The sequence below is a fragment of the Mustela lutreola genome, chromosome 11, assembly GCF_030435805.1.
Source record: "Mustela lutreola isolate mMusLut2 chromosome 11, mMusLut2.pri, whole genome shotgun sequence".
NCBI classification, from domain to species: domain Eukaryota; kingdom Metazoa; phylum Chordata; class Mammalia; order Carnivora; family Mustelidae; genus Mustela; species Mustela lutreola.
This window is the reverse complement of record NC_081300.1, coordinates 71,645,393-71,665,882: the sequence shown is the minus strand read 5'-3', so window position 1 is coordinate 71,665,882 and position 20,490 is coordinate 71,645,393. Positions and strand designations below refer to the sequence as shown.

General features: G+C 38.2%; 1 protein-coding gene across 2 annotated transcripts in view; it reads right to left on the bottom strand.

The window, feature by feature from the left end:
- Positions 1–20,490, bottom strand: part of PITPNB (phosphatidylinositol transfer protein beta) — a 64,152-nt gene that overhangs the window by 42,953 nt on the left and 709 nt on the right. For both annotated transcript variants that reach the window (XM_059139190.1, XM_059139189.1), the window contains exons 2-6: positions 16,105–16,135; positions 13,171–13,316; positions 1,768–1,859; positions 1,138–1,145; positions 554–628 (exon numbers count right to left, since the gene is read on the bottom strand). In XM_059139190.1, coding sequence (XP_058995173.1) covers positions 554–628; positions 1,138–1,145; positions 1,768–1,859; positions 13,171–13,316; positions 16,105–16,135 — 352 coding nt within the window. The remainder of the gene's footprint in view (positions 1–553; positions 629–1,137; positions 1,146–1,767; positions 1,860–13,170; positions 13,317–16,104; positions 16,136–20,490) is intronic.

Genomic DNA, 20,490 nt, shown 5'->3' with positions numbered 1-20,490 from the left:
TCAAAAGTTAATGATTACAATGAGTCTTAAGTGATCTTCTTGACATTTGAGGAATAAATGTGCTCCAACTTGTAAAAATAAGAAGCTTGTCAATATTTTTATAAAATATTCAAAGTTGCTCCTCCCATTCACCTTTTGGCCATTTTTCTGACATCAACCCTGCAAAGCAGAGTGGAGGTGAAAATTAAAGCATCAATTTTGCTTTGTAGAGTAGCTCTGACAAACATACAGAGATGAAAAGATGAAAGATACCTAAAGTTAATGGTTAAAATAGGCTTGTGAATTTTATCTCTGCTCTCCCTGTCCCAGGTAAAGAGTGCTGATAAAAAACACCAACTCTCCCCACCGTCCACTCTCACACAAAGGCAAGGAGGCTGAGAGGGAAAGCCCCATTTTTTGCTGATCGCTGGCCTGCCTCACTGCAATCGGACATGCCCTGGTGTGTCCAGGTATTGGTCTCCTGCAGGTGGCATCACTCTGGTGATGACAGAATGGACTACAATATTCCCATTTCCAGGGGCTTCTGCACTGAAAGCCCAGAGTTGAAACTTACATTTTCTAATGTTCCCAAGTCTGGTTTGTGCCATGTTTCAATTTTAATGAAGAAATCATCTTTCATATATTCATTCTGCAGAAAACACAACAGCAAAATGACAGTGATCCTTCACCGGTTCTTTGGGGCTTTTGTCTGCAGGAGCCTTCCCCAGCATAAGCATCCGTGCTTTGACTCTATAAGACTAATTCTCAAGTGACCAAGAATCATTAGCTACCTGTTTTTATGGACTTCTCAGGCAAACCAAATGCTGCATGCTTTTAAATAATTTAAACCACCCTACTTGTCATGCAGCATGCAGGGCTAATATTAAAGAAGCTGGGAGGTTTGGTGAGCAAATACAGCATTCAAAAGAAGTAGCAGAAGCAAACAAAGTCGACAGGGAGATTTTGAGACAAGGCTGGAAAAAACCCTTTAACACTGGGAACATGTGGTGGAGTGTAGGCTGGTGGAAAGAGCACAGAGAAGGACCAGGCAGCAGTGGGCAGTCTGAATTTAGAAAGCAAGAAAAGACTGAAAATAATTACTATGTAAAGCAAAATTTAAAGACGAAGAATAAGTGACACAAAAATAGTTTTACTCACCGTTACAACTGAGGCATAATGGACAGGTGGGCAATAAAAGGGGAAAAATTTCAGAATATTAATCCAAGTCAAAACAATCGGTCATATTATTTATTAAGTCACGATGATTAAACTACCTGAAAGCACAGAGCATTTAGTAGTTTATGTCTGTAAAAATTTCTACACAAGGGATACTACAGTCTGCCTTAGATTAGAGTGAATAATCTAATTTTAAAACAATGGTAGAATAATTTCACAAAAGCAATAGATCACTTTAAGGCCAATTTAGCAAACAACAGGGGAACTGTTTCAGAAGTCTGCCATATTCCTACTCTACTATATGTGGCAATATGAGAAAAATACTATTAAAACTAAACCAAAGGACACTTCTGAGTGTGGATGACTTTCAGGTCTCACCCCTGGAGCCAGTACAGTCAGCAATGACCTCTGGGAAAGAACCAATGCCCTCACAAAGGTCTGGATGAGGAACACAGAAATCTCCCCTCTGCCACAGCACCTGCAGGGACTACCCAAGAACCCAGAGAGGACTTTCTTGGGCGCCACCCTTCTCAAAGGCATCGGAACCAAGAGTCCCTCTCCTCATCAGCAGTGGGACAGCGGGGTGGAAGGACTGCCAGCAACCAGGCTTACTTGTTCTACAGTAGGGATATGCATTCCAGGCTTTCTCGTGAAACACCAAGGAGCCCTCTGGAGCAATCATCCTGACGAATGCAGGAACTTTGCTGTGAAGAGAGGAACAGTGAATATATTTTCAATAGTACCATCACTTTTTTGTTGGCATCTATTGGGCTACCTCAAAGAGTACTGTCATCAAAGGTGATTATGTTCTAAGTTTCATGAACCCATGTTCAAGATTGTTCGCAATAGGTTTCAGTTTCATCCCAAAGTAATCAAGTGGAAAATTAATGTAAAAACAACATGATTAAAAACATTTAGCTGTATACAAGATGTAACGGGGAAAAAAAGAAACAATTTTGTGTTTGGCTTCTGCTCTACTCCCCTAAAGTGAAATCTGAGAGTTAACTGAGGCTATTCAGACTGTGCATGTGGTGAGATCACACTCATTGTTTAACATGAAAGAGTACCTAAAATATGGGAGTATCTCTGAATAAAAGTCTTCAAATACATTTTGCAGAATAAACTTAAAAGTGACCATCTGAAGAACCCAGATGAAAAGGAGATCTTAAAACATATCCAAGTTTGGAAAGTGAATGCCTCCACTATGGTGGGAGAAGGGTTAAGTATATAATACATTCCTCAGGTAATCAGCAAAGATCCCAAAGGTAAGTGGGCAAAAGACATCCACAGACACGCTACAAATAGAAAACAAAACTAGTTAACAAATGGAAAAATCAGTCTTTTCTGTCTTCAGAGAAATGCAAATGGAATGACTTCTAATGATTTTAAAGAAAGCAGTTTTACATGCACAGGCTTTTCATACTGATCATATTCAAATCCCAACATCAGCATTTAGAAGCTGTGTGATCTTGGACACATCACTTGGCTCTCTGAACTTTCCCATGAGTTGAACACTGTTCCTATTACCTCCTCTGCAAGGTTATTGGGAGGATTCAATCAAATAATCCTATAATGTGTTTATTAGCACATTGTGTAATAGAGGCAGAGCTCAATAAACAGTAGGTACTGCTCTTTAATTATAAGTTGACATAAAGCCGAGTACTTTCACGTGCCTTTCTTCACTTGTATCTTCCAACAGCACTGCAAGGTACACATTCATTTATTATTCCATGTAACCAGCATTTAAGTGGCTAAATAACTATGTATCAAAACTACCTCCTTCAACTTGAAGCCCTATATACTTTTTCTGTATCAGAACTGCTTCTCTGAGAACCGACACATACAACTTCATTTCTCAGGAAAAAGAACAAACTAAGGAGACTTGGAGCCCAGAAAGGACTTCTGCCTCTGTACTAAGATGGAGCAGGTAGCCAGAAGCATCCCTATGAATTCTGGAAGCTAAGTAAGGTGAATGTAAGGAACCTCCACTAGCCAGAGGGCCGTGCAATTATAGAAAAGGTAGTCTGGGGGCACCTGCGTGGCTCAGTGGGTTAAAGCCTCTGCCTTCTGCTCAGATCATGATCCCAGGGTCCTGGGATCAAGCCCTGCATTAGGCTCTCTGCTCAGCAGGGAGTCTGCTTCCCTTCCACTCTCTCTGCCTGCCTCTCTGACTACCTGTGATCTCTGTCAAATAAATAAATAAAATCTTTAAAAAAAAAAAAAAAAACCAGAAAAGAAAAGGTAGTCTGGACAGCCCTTTCGTTGCCTCTTCAGTACACAAAATCATGTGCATGTCTTGGAGCTTCCACTACTGTGGCAAATTAAACCACTGGCAAAGAAAAGCTGAAGCACTGTTACATGACATTATAAATAAGAGTCCCATGGCATAAAAAGATTTACCCATGCCTTTACACCCTGAAAAGATAACAATAAAGGAGAGCTAATTCTTCGAGCACCCATTCTTTTCAAATCTAGGGAAGATCCATGCAAAGGGGCACAACCTCCCCAAAATAAAGCCAAGCTACCTGAAAATACTTTCACATTTAAAGTCAATGAATACCTGAAATCCTAATTATTTCTTCCATTCCTCAAGTACTGAAACCAAAATCCCTTTAACTGGGAGAGGTCTCATCTGGGTATAATGTAACACGTTTGGGTGATTTTTAAAATATACCTACAAGATTACCTATCAATCTCAAAGTATGACCAACAGCTCAATCAGTGGTTCATGTGGTTAATGTAGAAAAAGGCAGGAAACGGGTGCCTGTGTGGCTCAGTTGGTTAAACATTCTACTCTTGGTTTCAGCTTAGGTCAGGCTCTCAGGGTCCTGGGATTCCCGCTCTGCACTCAGTGGGGAGTCTGCTAAAGATTCTTCCCCCTTCTCTCTCCCTCCCCCTAACAGGCAAATGCATCTCTAAAATAAATAAGTAAATTCTTTAAAAAAAAAAAAAAAAAAAAAAAAAAAAAAAAGAGGGATGCTTGGGTGGCTCAGTCAGTTAAGCTTCTGCCTTCGACTCAGTTCATGATCCCAGGGTCCTGGGATCAAGCCCTGCATAGGGTTCCTTGCTCAGCAGGAAGACTGCTTCTCCCTCTGCTTGCTGCACCCCCTGCTTGTGTGTGCATCTGCTCTCGCTCTCTCTCTGACAAATAAAACTTCTAAAAAACATTTTTTTAAAAAAGAAAAGAAAAAGGCAGGAAAAAAGCTACATACCAGCTCAGAAACCTATTTTAATTATCCTATTTATTCCCATAGTGCCCAATAGTCTAAAAACCTTAAACATTCATCAAAAGCTCTAAAATTTACTGACCCAAACAGAAAATTGGCAGTCACTAAAGGCCAGAAAGAGCCAAATCTAAAAGAAAGTTTTAACATGTCTTTATTTTGCTCCCAAATGCCTATTTTCTTACTTCCACCAGGATACTTTTCCACTATGTGAATTCCAAGAGTCAACTTTTTGACTTAATTAAGAATGACCAAACCTCTGAGATAGTTATTTCAAATTGACTCGCTTTCTACATTTAACATAAAAACACTAACAAACCTCTCCCCTCAGTGAATCTCATTATGGGCTAAACATAGGGAAAATGCATAATGGAGTAAATGAAACTAAATTTCAATTCTGCTTTAAAGGAAATAAATTTTCATTAGTGGCAACTTTAAAATATGCCTAACAAGGTGCTGCAAATGTGCCATTTATATAATTGACAGCATACACATTGGTTTTCTATCATCTACTTACCAAGGAAATACTGTTTTGGAAGCTTAGAGTCTCAGACAAACCTTGATATGATAGATAGATCATGATAGAACTTAACTCAAGCTAAACACTTCTAGATTTGTCTAAGAGTCAGGCATAAAATAATGTCCAAGAGCACAAAAAGTTCTTTGCCATACATAGTCCTTTTCCCATCCCAACTCTAAATGTATATGAAGAACATTTAACTTCAGGGTAAAATTCAACCAAAATGTTCCATCAACTGTGTTGAAAGGAGATAACATGAAGATCTAACTTCTACAACAATGGCTGTGAACCTGTTAAGTGTAAGACAACTCTGTCATAGTGGTAGAGTAAAACAAAGAGCTTATATGGTTTCAAAGATATATAATAAATGACCATAATGTACACTGAACCTCTGACCTAATAGCATTCTTTTTTAAAAAAATCTGTTCCTGAGACATAACATCTTGGCAAATCATTTCAAACTGCATTTTTCCTGTGAAAGTTTTACATCCACTTATAAACAAAATGAGCCAAGTGTACAGTTCTATTTTTCCATCCTACAACCTACTGTAAACATCGAAATGTAGAAAAACATATGGAAGAATATGAAGATGAGATTAATTTGCCATAAATAATCTTTCATTTTATAATCAAATGAAATATACCTTAAATACATGGCCACCTCACTCATTCATTCACTCAAGTATTTATTTACTGAGTGTCCAGTATGCCAGGGACTACATAAATAACAAGTGTGCAAATGGACAACTCCTACTCTGAGCTCACCTTCTAGGGAAAGCAGCAGGAAACAGAGCAGGAAATAACAAAAGGAGTGAATTACCTCTCCGGAAGTGCAGTAAAGTCGAGGAAGAGAGCACAGGACATTGTGAGCACCGTGTTTAAGGGTGCCCAAGAAGGCCTCCCTGCGGAAGTGATAATACAATGGTGATCTGAGGGTGAGGAGGGCCAGCCACATGAAGACACAGGCCCCAAAGTCCTAAAATAGCTAAAGACTTGGTCTGCCTGGGTCACTCTGAGGCCTCCAGCATGGCTAGACTGTGGTGAAGGAGGAACAGAGGGATGGACATAAGATGTGGATGGTGAGGAGAGCAGAGGGCAGGCAGATCACAATGAGGCCCATTTTATAAGCCAAAGAGTTTGGGTTTTAGTCTTTGTATGACGAGAAGCTACTAAAGGCTTTAAGGAGAAGAATGACACAACCAGATTTAAGTCTTAAGAACATTCTTTGTAATTTAGTAGAGTCGTGTTAGTAAATGAAAATTAACTGGAGAGGGCGAGAGTGGATGGAGGGAAAAATTAACTCAAAATGGACTGAAGATCTACATTTAAGAGCTAAAACTGTAAAATTCTTTGTTGTTGTTGTTTGAGAGAGATCCAGCTCAAATGGGAGGAAGGGCAGAGGGAGGAGGAGAGAGAGAATCTCATGCAAATCCCTGCTGAGCATGAAGCCCAGTGTGGGGCCGATCTCATGACCCTGAGATCATGACCTGAGCTGAAATCAAGAATTGGATGCTTAACTGACTGAGCCACCCAGGCGCCCCTAAAACTATAAAATTCTTATAAGCAAATGTGGATATAAATCTTTGGGACCATGGACTGAACAATGGTTTCTCATATAGGACACCAGAAGCATAAATGATGAATGAAAAAGAAGTAAACTGGGCTTAATCAAAATTATAAACTTTTTAATGCCGTCAAGAAAGTGAGCAGAAAACTCAGAACAGGGAAAAAACTGCAAATCATGTACCTGACAAGGGGTTAGTATCTAGAATATGTAAAGAACTCTTAAAATAGATAACTCAATTAAAAAAACAGGTAGAAGATTTGACCGGATAGTTCTCTGAAGATCTACAAATTACCAATAAACATTACATGAAAATATGCTCAACATCATGCATTGGCAAAGAAATGCAAATTCGAACCTTGACATACCACCTCTCACCCATTAAAATGGCTATTACAAAAACAAAACAAATCCTGATAATAACAAGTGCTGGCAAGGATATGGAGACACTGGAGCCTTCCCACATGGTTGAGGGGAATGTAAAATGGTTCGGTCATTTTGGAAACAGTCTGGGGAGTTCAAAAGTGAGGAGTTACCATTTGACCCAATAATTCCAACTAGGAGAGAGAGAGAATGAGTGAGTGTGTGTGCGCGTATGCACATACGCACAAAAAATAAAAACATGTCTACACAGAAACTCGTACACATTTATAAGAGTCAAAAGAATGGGTGGCAAGAGATCAGTCTGGAAACAAGTGGAAAAGCTCAAAAGAAAGAGATAATGGTAACCTGCATTAACGTGATGGGTATGGAGATGAAAAAGATGGGTAGAACAACAGAAAAAATTACAAAATGACTTCAAATCCTGATTTGTAGGAAAGGAGTAAAATAACCAGACACAAATTGGCTAACTTTCAGAAGATAAAACAAGACTTTAAAGTTTTGGAGAAATAACAAAAAGAGAGAAGGAAAGAAGTGTTTTCCACATAACGAAACAGAGTACCAATGAGAAACATACCATAAGAAGGAAACAATGCATTACAGAAGTATTTCTGATATTCCCCTGGAAAAGGGTCACTATTTAGAAAACTCTGAACTGTGCAAAACTGAAGACTTAAAACTACACACAAAGAAAAACCTTTCCATTGGTGACTAATTCTCGACTTAAGAATGAATTACTATATTGGGCTGGTATTTATTAATTTCTTATGTATACTTATGCAAAGATGCTCTGTTGTGAATCATCAGATATAATCAATCTTTGCATTCTCAGGTGATTTAAACTTCTCATTTTTAAAGATTTTTTTTTTTTTTTTTTTTTTGACAGAGAGAAATCACAGGTAAGCAGAGAGGCAGGCAGAGAGAGGAGGAAGCAGGCTTCTCGCGGAGCAGAGAGCCCGATGCAGGGCTCGATCCCAGGACCCTGGGATCATGACCTGAGCCGAAAGCAGAGGCTTTAACCCACTGAGCCACCCAGGCGCCCCTAAACTTCTCATTTTTAAACATGAATGTAACTTTAGTTCCTGGCAAATGACTCTTTTGCTTACAAAAATGAGCTCTTAACTGGAACTACATGAAATTTTTAAATGATTTTCAATTAAACCTCTGCTGTTTCAGTCTTTGGGGAACAAGACCATTCAGGGGCATGGTTTTATGACTTCTCTGTCATTCAGGACTGACTGGAGATCGTGAAGATATAATGCTTATAAAGAATAAAACAGTAAAGCTAATTTTCCCCAAGAAGGGAGAAAAAACAACAAAAGGAGAGGTCAGTGTATTCCTTCCTACAAAGTCTCAGGAGAGCTACAAGTTTTTCACCGAAATAACCATCTCAAAGGTTGCAACACATTTCCTTGCCTTGCTTCAAATTTTTTTGCCGGACAGTCTGTCCTCTCTCCCCACCATCCACTATTAAGTGTATACTGAACATCATAAAGAAACATACTCAAACTTTTATGGTAAATAGGGTATAAGACAAATATACAGACATGAAGTACACATGATCAGGTGTTAAAATGAGTAGATGTGACAAAAAGTGATGAAGTTTAGGGAAGAATAAAAGTAGTCTAGGAATGCTTCTAAACAGGACAGAGCTGAGCTATGCTCAGGAAACAGGTTACGGGCAATCTCACATCATAAGAAGAAAAGAACCTTAGGGGCTGAACAGGGCACTTCTAGAAGACAATGAAGAGTCATGCTTGCTAAGAGCTAATAGTTTTTATTCTAGACAGATATAACTGGAGCGACATGGATAATCTCGAGTAGCTTATTAAACTTAAATTTATTCTGGAAGATGAGACTTTAAAGACTATGGGAACATGGGAATCAGTGAAAACTATTGCCTTGGAAGAATTTCTCTGCAAACCTCTTTGGCATTCATTTTAGAAAATGGAAAATATTCTAACTCTCCCACAGGGCTCAGCAGTAGAGCAAAATGATTAAGAGGGCAAGTTCTAGAGTCACAATGCCTGCCTGGGTTCATTGCCCATGTTTGCTACCAACAGCTGTGACAGAGGGGCCAGTTACTTACACCTTTCTGGACCTTCATTTCCTCACTAGAAACGGCTGCTATGGGGAATCACTGAGCTCCGACCTACAGCATGTACAGTAACCAGCACATAGTAAGAACACAATAAGGACTAGATCCTCTGCTTAGAATTACCATGGGCAACTACTTATTGTAAATTATCAAAGGATATGGAGAGAATCTCATTATCCTCTAAGATTATTATTTGAGATTCAAGGGGGGCGGGGGGGTCAATGGTCACTAAATTATGGTCTTTTTCTTAATACCTTTCCAAGATGTTTCTCAATCTTCTGGTTAAGATGAAGTGTGTGTATCTTACACCAAGAAGTGTTTTGCCAAAATGGGAAAGCATACTGGCCAGAGAATCCAGAGATGTTGATTCCACTGGGTAGAGTGGATCTCAGAATTTAAAGTATTTCAAACATACAATAAAGTGTGGGTGGCTTCGGGCAACAGATTTAGCCAGTCAAGTCTGCAATTCTATTGCTGCTATACAGTGATAGTGCACACAGCACTAGAAGTTACCCAAGGAGCACATGCTGAAAAAGGAAATCTATATTACAGGACACAAACTTAACTTCCTCAGGAAGAGAGCTCTAAAACTTTCTAGGAACTGTGGGGAGGTCTACCGCATGCTGAACTTGCAGGATGCGCTTGCAGGATACTGAGGTCTGACAGGCTATACAGCCAGCCCTAAGTCATGATTGCTATCTTCCCTATGGCACAGTGAAGGCCTCAGCACTCACTGCTAAATGATTGTTTACCCTTCCATAATCTAGTTACCCCATGGCTATTGGGCCTTCAGCACAAAACAGATGCCTTTGAGCATGTGGACATGTGACTGCCTTGCGCTGTAACTGCTCCCTCCCCCAGACTACAGCAACAGTTGGTCCTGGTTTTGTTTGCACTACCGGACAGGTTTTTGGCTGTTCTTCACCACTGTCAGAGAGGCTACTACCCACCACAGTGAATGAGATCCATTAATGCCATCCTCTTTCCTTTATTCCTTTCCTGTCTCAGGCCTCTCCACGCTCTGTCCCCAGCTGCCATCTTTCTTTGTGTGACAAAGCCAGCCTTCTATGGGCATCAAACACCCCTTCCCATCCAATCAGATCCCCTCCCCTCCTTCTCATGGGACACCTGTGCTCATCAGATCCTTTGTTCACATGCTTATTGTCAGGGAGTTGGGACTGCCTAACTGTGACCAAAAGAGCACGGCATTAGAACCCAGAGAATCCAGATTACAGTTACCATTCTGCCACTCACTAGCTGTGTGACTTTGGGCAAACATGCATTTTGGTATCCTCTTAGGTACAACAGGCATATCCCCTATTTTTCAATAGGAGTAATGAGGAGTAAATGAGTGCATGACAGGGTAAAACCAAAGGATACTGGGAATAACTTCAGTTCCTTCTAGGAATGAAGAAGCCAAGAGAGCACTGGGAGGCTAGCCTCCAGAGAGCCATGGTTTTCCTTTATTTAATCTATTAAAAGCCTGAGAGGAATTCTGAACCTTGTCCCCAAATACGCTCTTCAGAATAGTAACATCTCTTGAACTAACCGTATTTATATAGCCCTCTTCAAATTAAGAAATTATTTATGGCTGGAATGTCATCTGAATCAGATGCCTCAAAATATTTATCGTTTTTCTAATTAAAAATACAGAAAAGTAAAAAAAAAATCTAAATCACCCATAATCCCACCACCAAGAGAAAAACTATTAACATTTTAATGAATCTCTTTCTAGGCCTTTCTCTGATTCGTTTTTTAAAAATACATGTAAGGCAGTGCATATTTATATTTATGTACATATTAAGCAATTCATCTTTTCCATGTAATGACACATCAAACATTTCTTCAATTTCCAACTCTCAGGTTTTGTTTTGTTTTTTTTTTTTTGAGATTTTATTTATTTATTTGACAGAGAGAAATCACAAGTAGATGGAGAGGCATGCAGAGAGAGAGAGAGGGAAGCAGGCTCCCTGCTGAGCAGAGAGCCCGATGTGGGGCTCGATCCCAGGGTCCTGGGATCATGACCTGAGCCGAAGGCAGAGGCCTAACCCACTGAGCCACCCAGGCGCCCCAACTCTCAGTTTTTAAATGGAGGGTATTTTGAATCTATTTCATGATTATTCACATATGGACATCATACACCAACAGAAAGTTTTATATATTGAACTTTCTGGTTAATTTTAGAATCCCCCCAAAAAGTTAAATGCTTACAATGAAAATGTTTTATGTGTTGGTAAAATCCAATTAATGAGTAAATGTAAAATACTAAAAAATAAAACTAAGTATACATAAACAAATTCAATACTATAAATACTCTATAGATCACACTATCTAGAATGGCACACTTTTCTCCAAATAACACATTTTTTTTTTTTAGATATACTTAGGGGACTAACAAATTAACAGGACTAAATAAGACAGTCTCTATGGATAATTGATTGATAAGAATTACTGCCTTTATTCAAACCTGCATCAGAAACAAAGAAACACTGCATTCTAGGAGAAAAAAATAAATAAATAAAATTTAAGATTCTATAAAGTGATAACCTACTTTATATTCATGTGTCAGTATAAACCAAGCGATGGTTTTACACTGATAAAACAGAAAAGACTGATTATCACACAACTCACCTATAACTTTAAGGAGCGCTACAAAAAAAAAAAAAAATCTACAAAAATGAGTGTTACTCATTGCATTATGAAGAAGTAAAGCCAAGAAAAGACCAAAGATTTCTCCTACTTTTTAAAAAATTTTATTTATTTGTCAGAGAGAAGGAGAGCAAACACAGGAGCAAGAGCAGAGGGGGATGGGCAAAGGGAGAGGAAGAAGCAGACTCCCCTCAGAGCAGGGAATCCAAAGCAGGACTCAATCCCAGGACTCTGAGATCATGACCTGAGCCAAAGGCACACACTTAACTGACTGAGCCACCTAGATGTCCCGATCCCTCCTACTTTTAGTAAATTAGGGGGACCACTGACTAAATAGACTCTTAAAAAACATTACTGATCTTTTGCCCTTGGACAAATACTGGCATGCATATTCTATTCTAAAATATTTATGCTAGCTAGGGGTATCTGGGTGGCTTAAGTCAAGATGTCAGTGTTGTAGGATCAAGCTCCATGTCAGGCTCCAAGCTCAGCACAGAATCTGCTTGAATCTGCTTGAGATCCTCTTTCTCCCCCCCACCCCATCCCTCCTCCCACTCACTCACTTTCTCTGAGATAAATAAAGTATTTTTCAAAAAATATTTGTGACAAACTCAGGAGAACTTCTATAAACCAAAGAGATAAAAAAAAAAAAATGAATGGAAGATTTCAACAGTCAAGTTGCACAAGAAATTCAAATGATCTACTAATAGGAAAATACATTCAACTTCACTAGTAAAGCATGCAAATTTGAACAAGAGACTACTTCTGCATATCAGATTGGTAAATAAACAAGTGGAGAAAAATACAGAAAATGAACACTACCAAACTCTTTGAAGGCAATCTGGGAGTAATATCAAAATTTTAAATAAGCAGCAAAATTCACTTTTATACATTTCTCCTAGAGAAACAGTAACCTAAGGCATGTGCAACCATGTTCGCAAAAATACTATTTGTAACATGCAAAAAGGAAAATACCTAAAACACCTAAATTGACTTATCATTTAGAGAATGGTTACATCACCTATGCTTTGTTCACAGCAAGAAAGGTCACTCAGCCTTCAAAACAAGGACATGGACATTAAATAACACCACAGGGTGTTCACAATGTGTCACTCCATGAAAAATAAAGCCAACTGCAGAAGCATATGTATGATAGGACCCCATTTGCCATAGAAAACAAAAAATAACGCAAGTGATACAGCTCTCTGTATGTTTATTTTTAAAAATTTATTTGAATATCTATAGAAAAAGATCCAGAAGGAGGAACTGTTACTAGTGGTTCTCCCTGAGGTTATGCATATGTGATGGCAAGAGGCGGTACTAAGTTTTTATTTTATAACCTTCCCTGTTGTTTGAATTTTTTTTATAAAAAATTATATCACTTTTATAATTTAAAAACAATCAATGGGGAGGTCTCTCAAAAAATTAAAATGCAACATATTGTCAGAGTAAAATTTAAAAAGTATCTCAGCATACAGCCCAGGAAGTTAGGGAATTACCCACTCAATAAATAAGCTAAAGAATTAAAGCATCGTCTTCAATAGAATGACTAAGCATCTGATGTGAACAATCAGCTTACCTCTTTAGGTGATAGATTTTGTGTGTATACTGTCCCTTTTCTCCATCCTTCTCATAAGGTTCATTTTTTAAGACTTCAATTCCTTCTCCACCACCAGTTTCATTCTTACTAGCTTCTGCAACAGAGTAAAGCTGCCCAACCTGATACTGGAATTTCAGAGCACAGAATTTCATTAAGCCAATAGTACCTGCAGAAAATTCCTATGCTAAAATCTTACCACATATGATATAAAAAAGCTTACCCAAACCATTCAGCATGTCTGTTCCATATGAAAATATGATTCAAATTAAAAATTAATATGCTTAGGAAGATTAAAGATTAGATGATCATACAACCTCAAGAAACTATATTTTATGAGATTTCCATGATTTGGGAAAACTGCTAGTTACAAATACTCTCGGGTGCCCTTATATGTCCTATTCACTTATCAAGAAAACATCTTGATGCTTGGCCCAACTTTTTGTATAGCATACATTTGTTTTTTCCAAAGCACTTCCAGATCTATTCTATCTCATTTAATTTTACAGAATTCGGCGGGGGGGGGGGGGAGCATGAAGGAATATAATTGTTACTCTGCTAATTAAGAAAGCTGAGCGACCAGAATACCATCATCAATGATAAAGAGAAAGTATATAAAGTATAATTTTAAAAAAGCCTGAAAATATAAAGAACTATTACAGTCCAAATTTCAGTAGAGCTCTGGGATCTTTTTTCCCATGACTTATGCCTGACATGCCCAATTTCACCCTTCTCCGCCTCAAAAGAAGCAGTACTGGGTATCCAGGATCCAAACTGTTAATTGTAAAGTTCTCCAGTAAACAGAAACTGTTTTTAAAGTATTACAAATACACAAGAATTATTATAAAAGGCAAGAAATTGCTGATAGTGGTTTCTATTTCATTTTAAAGTGAACCAGCATTCTCAATAACCTGAACCAATACCTGTGAGTGGGCAGTATTGTTCTGTGCCAATCTGGAGCTGCTAACAGTTCCAACAAATAATAAAAAGCAAAGTTTTCATGTTCTAATTTGTTCTAGTGACTCAACCATGGCACTGTCTCCAATCTCTTGAAATTTAGCTAAGTTTCTTCCTCCCGGCAAGGACAGTCTGAAGAAATGTTTTTGTTTTAAAGCACATTTTCAAAGAAAAGCTCTAAAAACTAATCATTCAAAATGAACATTTTATGTGAGACAAAAAATAGGAGTAGTTGTAAGCTCAGTAAATATTTATATCTAGAAAATCCATGAGAATATGACATTATCTTGAAGGTTAATTTAAATACACACTAACTCAATCACTCAGTTTGGGTTTAGAAGGGTGAACCAAACACATTTCTTAAAAGCAACAGAAATAATTTCTGTAGGGAAAAGACAGCAGAGAGGGTGTATTTCTTTGGTTTTTGTGATATAATATCAGGTTAATCCAATAATGCTACAATCCTTAAGTCCTTTAAAATGTACTTTTCAACACTGTCATATTTTTAAAGTATAATTAAAATGTCTCAATCAAAAGGTAAATTTAATCTCGGTCAGAAACAGAGTAACAGAACTTTACAAAGAAACAACTAAACAACAGTATCCAAAAAAAGTTATTAATGAACTGCTATTTTGTGACATGCCAGTAGCCTGTCATTCTCATTTTTAAGACTAATTCAAATAGAGACAGAAGGCATAGTTAGTAAGCCTGAAAAGAAGAAAAAACTGAGCTTATTTTCAGTGACAACACCAAGACTCGGAAAGATTTCGACAAGTTAATCCAACTAACTGAAACAAAAGAAAAAAAATTAACAAAAACGAATGTCAATTTCTACATTCAAGTTCAAACAATCAATTGCCCAAGCAAAGCACAGGGGTGCCTGGTTTGTCTTGACTGTTTAAATATGGGGAAACCTCGGGCACTACTGAGATATATACAGCTAAGTTCAAGTCTACTTTAGGCTGTGCCAGAGAGCTATTCATTTTTAGTTCCTGCATTTTACTTTGTTTTTGTTTTACTGTCAGCTGTCTCTTCTTAGGTTATCAGTTTGTTTTGTTCCGCTTCCAATTCACTGCTTCTAATCTACTGTCAGCTCCAGGAAAACGAGATAACTGAGCAAGTGCAAACTGCGTGCAAGTTATTGAACAACCCAGCGGGCTTTGTGGGGTTTGCTACATATATCTCAGTTTCTCTGCTTTTATCCTCTTCCTGGCTCTACCACAAATAGCTACAACTGAAGGACATGCAAGTTCTGAACAGGTAGCATATTTCTCTATTATGTGTAGATCAAGGGGGACAATAATCTCTCACAGTTACATGGTGATCAAACCACATCTGGAATACTGTTTGCAGTTAGTTAAGAGCAACAACTACAACGCAAGAAGTAGTGACACCAGCTGGTAAGGAAATCTAGAGGTCATGTTATACTAGGCCAAATGACCATGCTGCGAATGTTTAACCCTGTGACCTCATGCAGAGAAGATGGAACAAAAGAACTTGAGGGGAGCAGAGATAATGGCCAGGAGAAAACCTGATGGGCTACCATATGCCAGACAGAACAGGCTTATTTCCCACTGCACAAATGGAAGGAATTGTAAACAACAAACATTACAGGAAAGCAAATTTTGGCTTAAAGACAAATGTTTAAAATATCCAACAGTGAAAATTTTCTCTAAGCTGCAAGTTACTTAGCCTTAAGGCTGGAACCTCCTTTCTCTGGGATACTATAGCCAGAATTTCTGAACTGGCAGAAAATGAAACCACAGTCTTTAGAGCCTTCCAAAACAAGGCAGTGTATCAGAATTCATTTACAATGAATTATCTGTAATATACCACAATTCATTTTGTCACACAAACTGGAATGTCAAGGTAAGGAAATAGAACAAAAACATTACTTTAGATTAACATACTGAAATAAGCTATATCAGCAAAATAATACAGGAAAAAAGGAAGACTTACCTCCTGAACAGAACATGGCAAAACCACACGGCTAAAACAACAAAAGAAAAAAAATATGTCACATATGAAATATTTGGCTTTAAAACACAGATCTCTACACTTAGAAGAACTTTTGCTTAAATCCAATGATAGCGTAATAAAAGGATGTTATTGTCTTTGCAATGCCTCGGACTCTAAATAAGAATTTTTAAATTGGGGAAGTAAAACTACCACTTGTGGGACTCAATGATCACTTCCATTTAGTGACCTCATTGTACCAGGACCCCAAAAACACAGCTGCAGAGATTCTTGTGAGGAGAAAAGGAACAAGAGTAAACTCATCACTGAAAATTACAGGGTACTGAATATTATTTTTAGAATGTCTGGTCAGGTTGCCCTCATGAAATTTTTAGTATGGTTTCATTCTCTATCTATCTACTACACATTTTGTTTTTATGTTATTTCTCATAGAATGTATGTCTTGAATCTCATGAATGAATGTTTCCAAAAATTTTCCCCCAGTACCCGATTATTCCTCAGTTCTATTAAGAGAAAAACAAGTAAAAATTCCTTTAGATGTAACAAGAAAAGACTTTACCAAAGGAAATACTTTGAACCTTAGAAACAGAACCCCTTCCAGGGCAAACACAATGTAAGGTTGACTGGTATGTGATTCTGTCCAAGAGTTTGTTACTAGACCAACAAAAGGACTGAAATGGAGGCATAATGCCCCTGAAGATATAATCCAAAAAAAGAATATTATGGTAAATTATATCAGAATATTGCACTTTGACTCTTAATCTCACAAAACAAACTGAGGGTTGCTGGGGGAAGGGGGGTTGGGAGAAGGGGGGGTGGGGTTGGGGACATTTGTTGAGTGCTGTGAAGTGTGTAAACCTGGCAATTCACAGACCTGTACCCCTGGGGATAAAAATATATTATATGTTTATAAAAAATTAAAAATTAAAAAAAAAAGAATATTGCACTTTATCACCAGATTTTTATAGTGAAGTACCTTCACTTATCTCCAGCATAAACTCTGAAAATCCCTATCAATTATCTCATGATAATAGCTGGTGTCCAAGACAGTAACTTCTTTTTTTGGCCTGATCTTTCTCAGACTTTTCTCTACTAACTATTAGGGTACCATAGCAGTGTTAAGTAAAATTTTCATTTTAACTTTCTATTATAAGAAAACAGAAAAAAATCCCACAACGGTCACCTTGACTTTCATTTTATAGAAAACTCCCAGTAGTTTTTCCTCATTCCAACTTCTCTTCAGCTGCACGTCTACCCACACCTCTCTCCCTATTCTCCTCAAACATCTATGCCTGAGTATTCACATCACCTTGACCTCCAGCATGTATAAAAAACATGCCTCCTGTTACTCTCCCCTGATACTATCTGGGGTCACTCAACACTCTCTGTCTCTCTGATAACTGTCACCTAAAGACGAGAACATTCTCAAACACCATTATGACTAATTCCTATTCTCATCAAAACTAAACTTGTTATACAAAAAATCCTTGCATTAACTGTCTCCTCAGAATACACACTGATTTGCCTCACTGTCTCAGTAACAGAAAATAAACTGGGGCCAAGAGGGTATGTATGGTGGGGGGAAGAGGCAGACTAAGATATAGGTTGAGAGCGTATTCTTTTTTTTTAATCTTTACTTTTTTTTTTTAATATTTATTTATTTCACAGACAGATATCACAAGTAGGCGAAGAGGCAGGCAGAGAGAGAAGGGGAAGCAGGCTCCCTGCTGAGGAGAGAGCCTATACCCACCCGAACCCTGGGATCATGACCTGAGCCGAAGGCAGAGGCTTTAACCCACTGAGCCACCCAGGTGCCCCTTGAGAGCATATTCTGAAAGATAAAGAAAGATCTAGACAGAGATACATGTTGGGAACATATTTTTAGGACCTGGAATACAATGAAAAGAAATCTATTACATTTTTAGGCAACAAGGGATCCAGGAAGGTTGTTCCAAAAGGGAAGTGACATAACTATAGCTAATCTAAAGAAGTCATCTGTAGCTGTTTAAAAAACATTGAGAGGCAGGAGTGCGGGGAAAAAACCATCTTTGGGGAGGCCGGGCAAAGATTTACAAAGGCCTGAACCAAGAAGACAGGCTGCAGAAGAAATGGAAGGAATAGAGAGGAAAGAGTTAAAGACTTGCTGGAACTTTCACAAAACCAAAGAATCACTGTTGAGTAATTTTAACAACTACTCACTAGTGGGAAGATCCCTATTTTAATATAACAACACTTAGAGCAAAACTTATTTCACAAAATCAAAGTGACTGATTAAGACATTCTGGATGAATGATGAGTCAAATTCTTCACTATTTGCTTACGAAAAGTAAAAGGAATAGACAGGGTTTGATTTTCTCTTTTTCTGAAAGCCTCATTCATCTTTTACAACAATTTGAAAATTTTCAAAATTCTCTGAAAACCCTCAGGAAAATAATTTTCCAAATGGAACTAGCAACTAGTTCTTTAAAACTAGGACTCTACACTAATGGCAACTTCATCTATTGCTTAAGTAACAACTTAAGGGAACTCCCCACCCTGAAAAGTCATTTCTAACATATTTATTTATGTCAAAAATAGATAACATTTTTTAAGACAATAAACATTTGCCAACGTATTTTACAGTTTACCAACATCTTCACATAGGAATGACCTATTCAGTGCTCCTGACCAAAAACGATTTTAGAAAGTTGACTCACAAATAGGAAGAATTCCGTTTTTCATTCAACAACACTGAGCACTTACAGTATGCTGGCCTAGATGCTACACTGGTACTAGACACAAAATAAAAACAGACTCTGCTTTTAAAAAGTCTAAAAGGAGAAAAAAAAAAGTCTAGGGAGACACACATGAAGCGTGAACATCAAGAAATGTAATTTATAACTGTTTAGGAAAAAAAAATTACGTTTGGGCACATTTCAGCATGTGTTACCTTGGCATATTTAAATTTTTATAATGAAAGTAATGGTTTCACAAAAAAGCATACTGTGCAAATTCCCAGTGGGAACTGCTTTCCATGAGTTAGCCTGATACTCCTCCCTAACTGTCAAAGGGATCTATTGAACACTTAATTCACATTTTAGAAGGGAGGAAATAACTCTAATAAAAATGACGAGATGTATGATGTAAGATCAGTTCTGCAACTCACTTGCTATGTGACTTGGGCCACGTCAATTTCCTTCTGTCTTGTTTTCTCCATTTGTCTTAATATCTGCCACCTACCTACATTACAAAGATGTCAGAGTAATAAATAAAACTTTCACGATACATTGCATAAAGTACTTGGAAGAAAAGCTTTATCCAGAGTTCAATACTATAAATAAACTTTATCCAAAAACGTGTCTTTTCTTAGGATCCCTGTGACTGACTAAAGTTGTGATTTTTCATTAACTTAACAAGTACTTATTGAGCCCTTACTATGCTCCAAGAACTATTCTAAGAGTTGGGAATATGGAAGTGAGCAAAAGAGACAAAATCATGGAGCTTGCATGTAGCAAGAGAATACATGTGGTAAAATAGAAAAAAAAAAGTGACTGTATTGCATGTTAGACAGTAATAATTGCTACTGACAACAATGCAGGAAAGGCAAATACCAAACGGTGGGGGTTGCAATTAGGTCTTCAAAGAGGGACTCCCTAAGAAGGTGATACTTAAGTAAAGACCTGAAGGAGGCAGCATAGCGAGAGCACTTCAGGCAGAGGGAACAGCAAGCAGAAAGGCCTTGAACTGAGCTTTTTTCCTGAAGTAAGAAAGAACTATTAGGAAGCTTGAGCTTGAAACGGACATGGGAATGTGCAGGGTAGTAAATGCGATCAGACCAGAACAGAAAATAACGTTAAGACCTCGTGGGCTACTGTAAGGACTTTTTTATTCACAGTGAGACTGGGGGGGGGGGGGTTGTCTTTGGAGAGTTTTAAGCAGAGAAGTGACAGAAGTGACTTTCTAAAGGAAACCTGAGAACACTAAAGATAAGTCGTCTTGAGATAACTAAATTAAACCAAAATGCACGTTTAAGAATTAAAGTGAGAGCAGCTTTTGAAAAAACCTAACAGGCCATACGCGAAATCCCTAGTTGCCCACAGGATGCTGAGGATACGAGTCAGCTGTGACAGCTCAACAATCATGGCTAACATATTTCCTGTGATAGCTACAGTGCTTGCCGGTGGGAAATGCCTAACTTTCAGTAAAAGCACTCCGCCGGTCCAACGCACCTGAAAGTCCTTCCATCTGACAGGCCACGTGTTAACAATTCCTGACCTCAACCTCGTGAAGTAGGTGGAACCCAGCGTCACCCCATCTTAAAGATGTGAAAACTGAGACTCAAAGCAGAGACGGCTCTCCCGATTAAGACAACTGCGCTGCCTTGGGGAG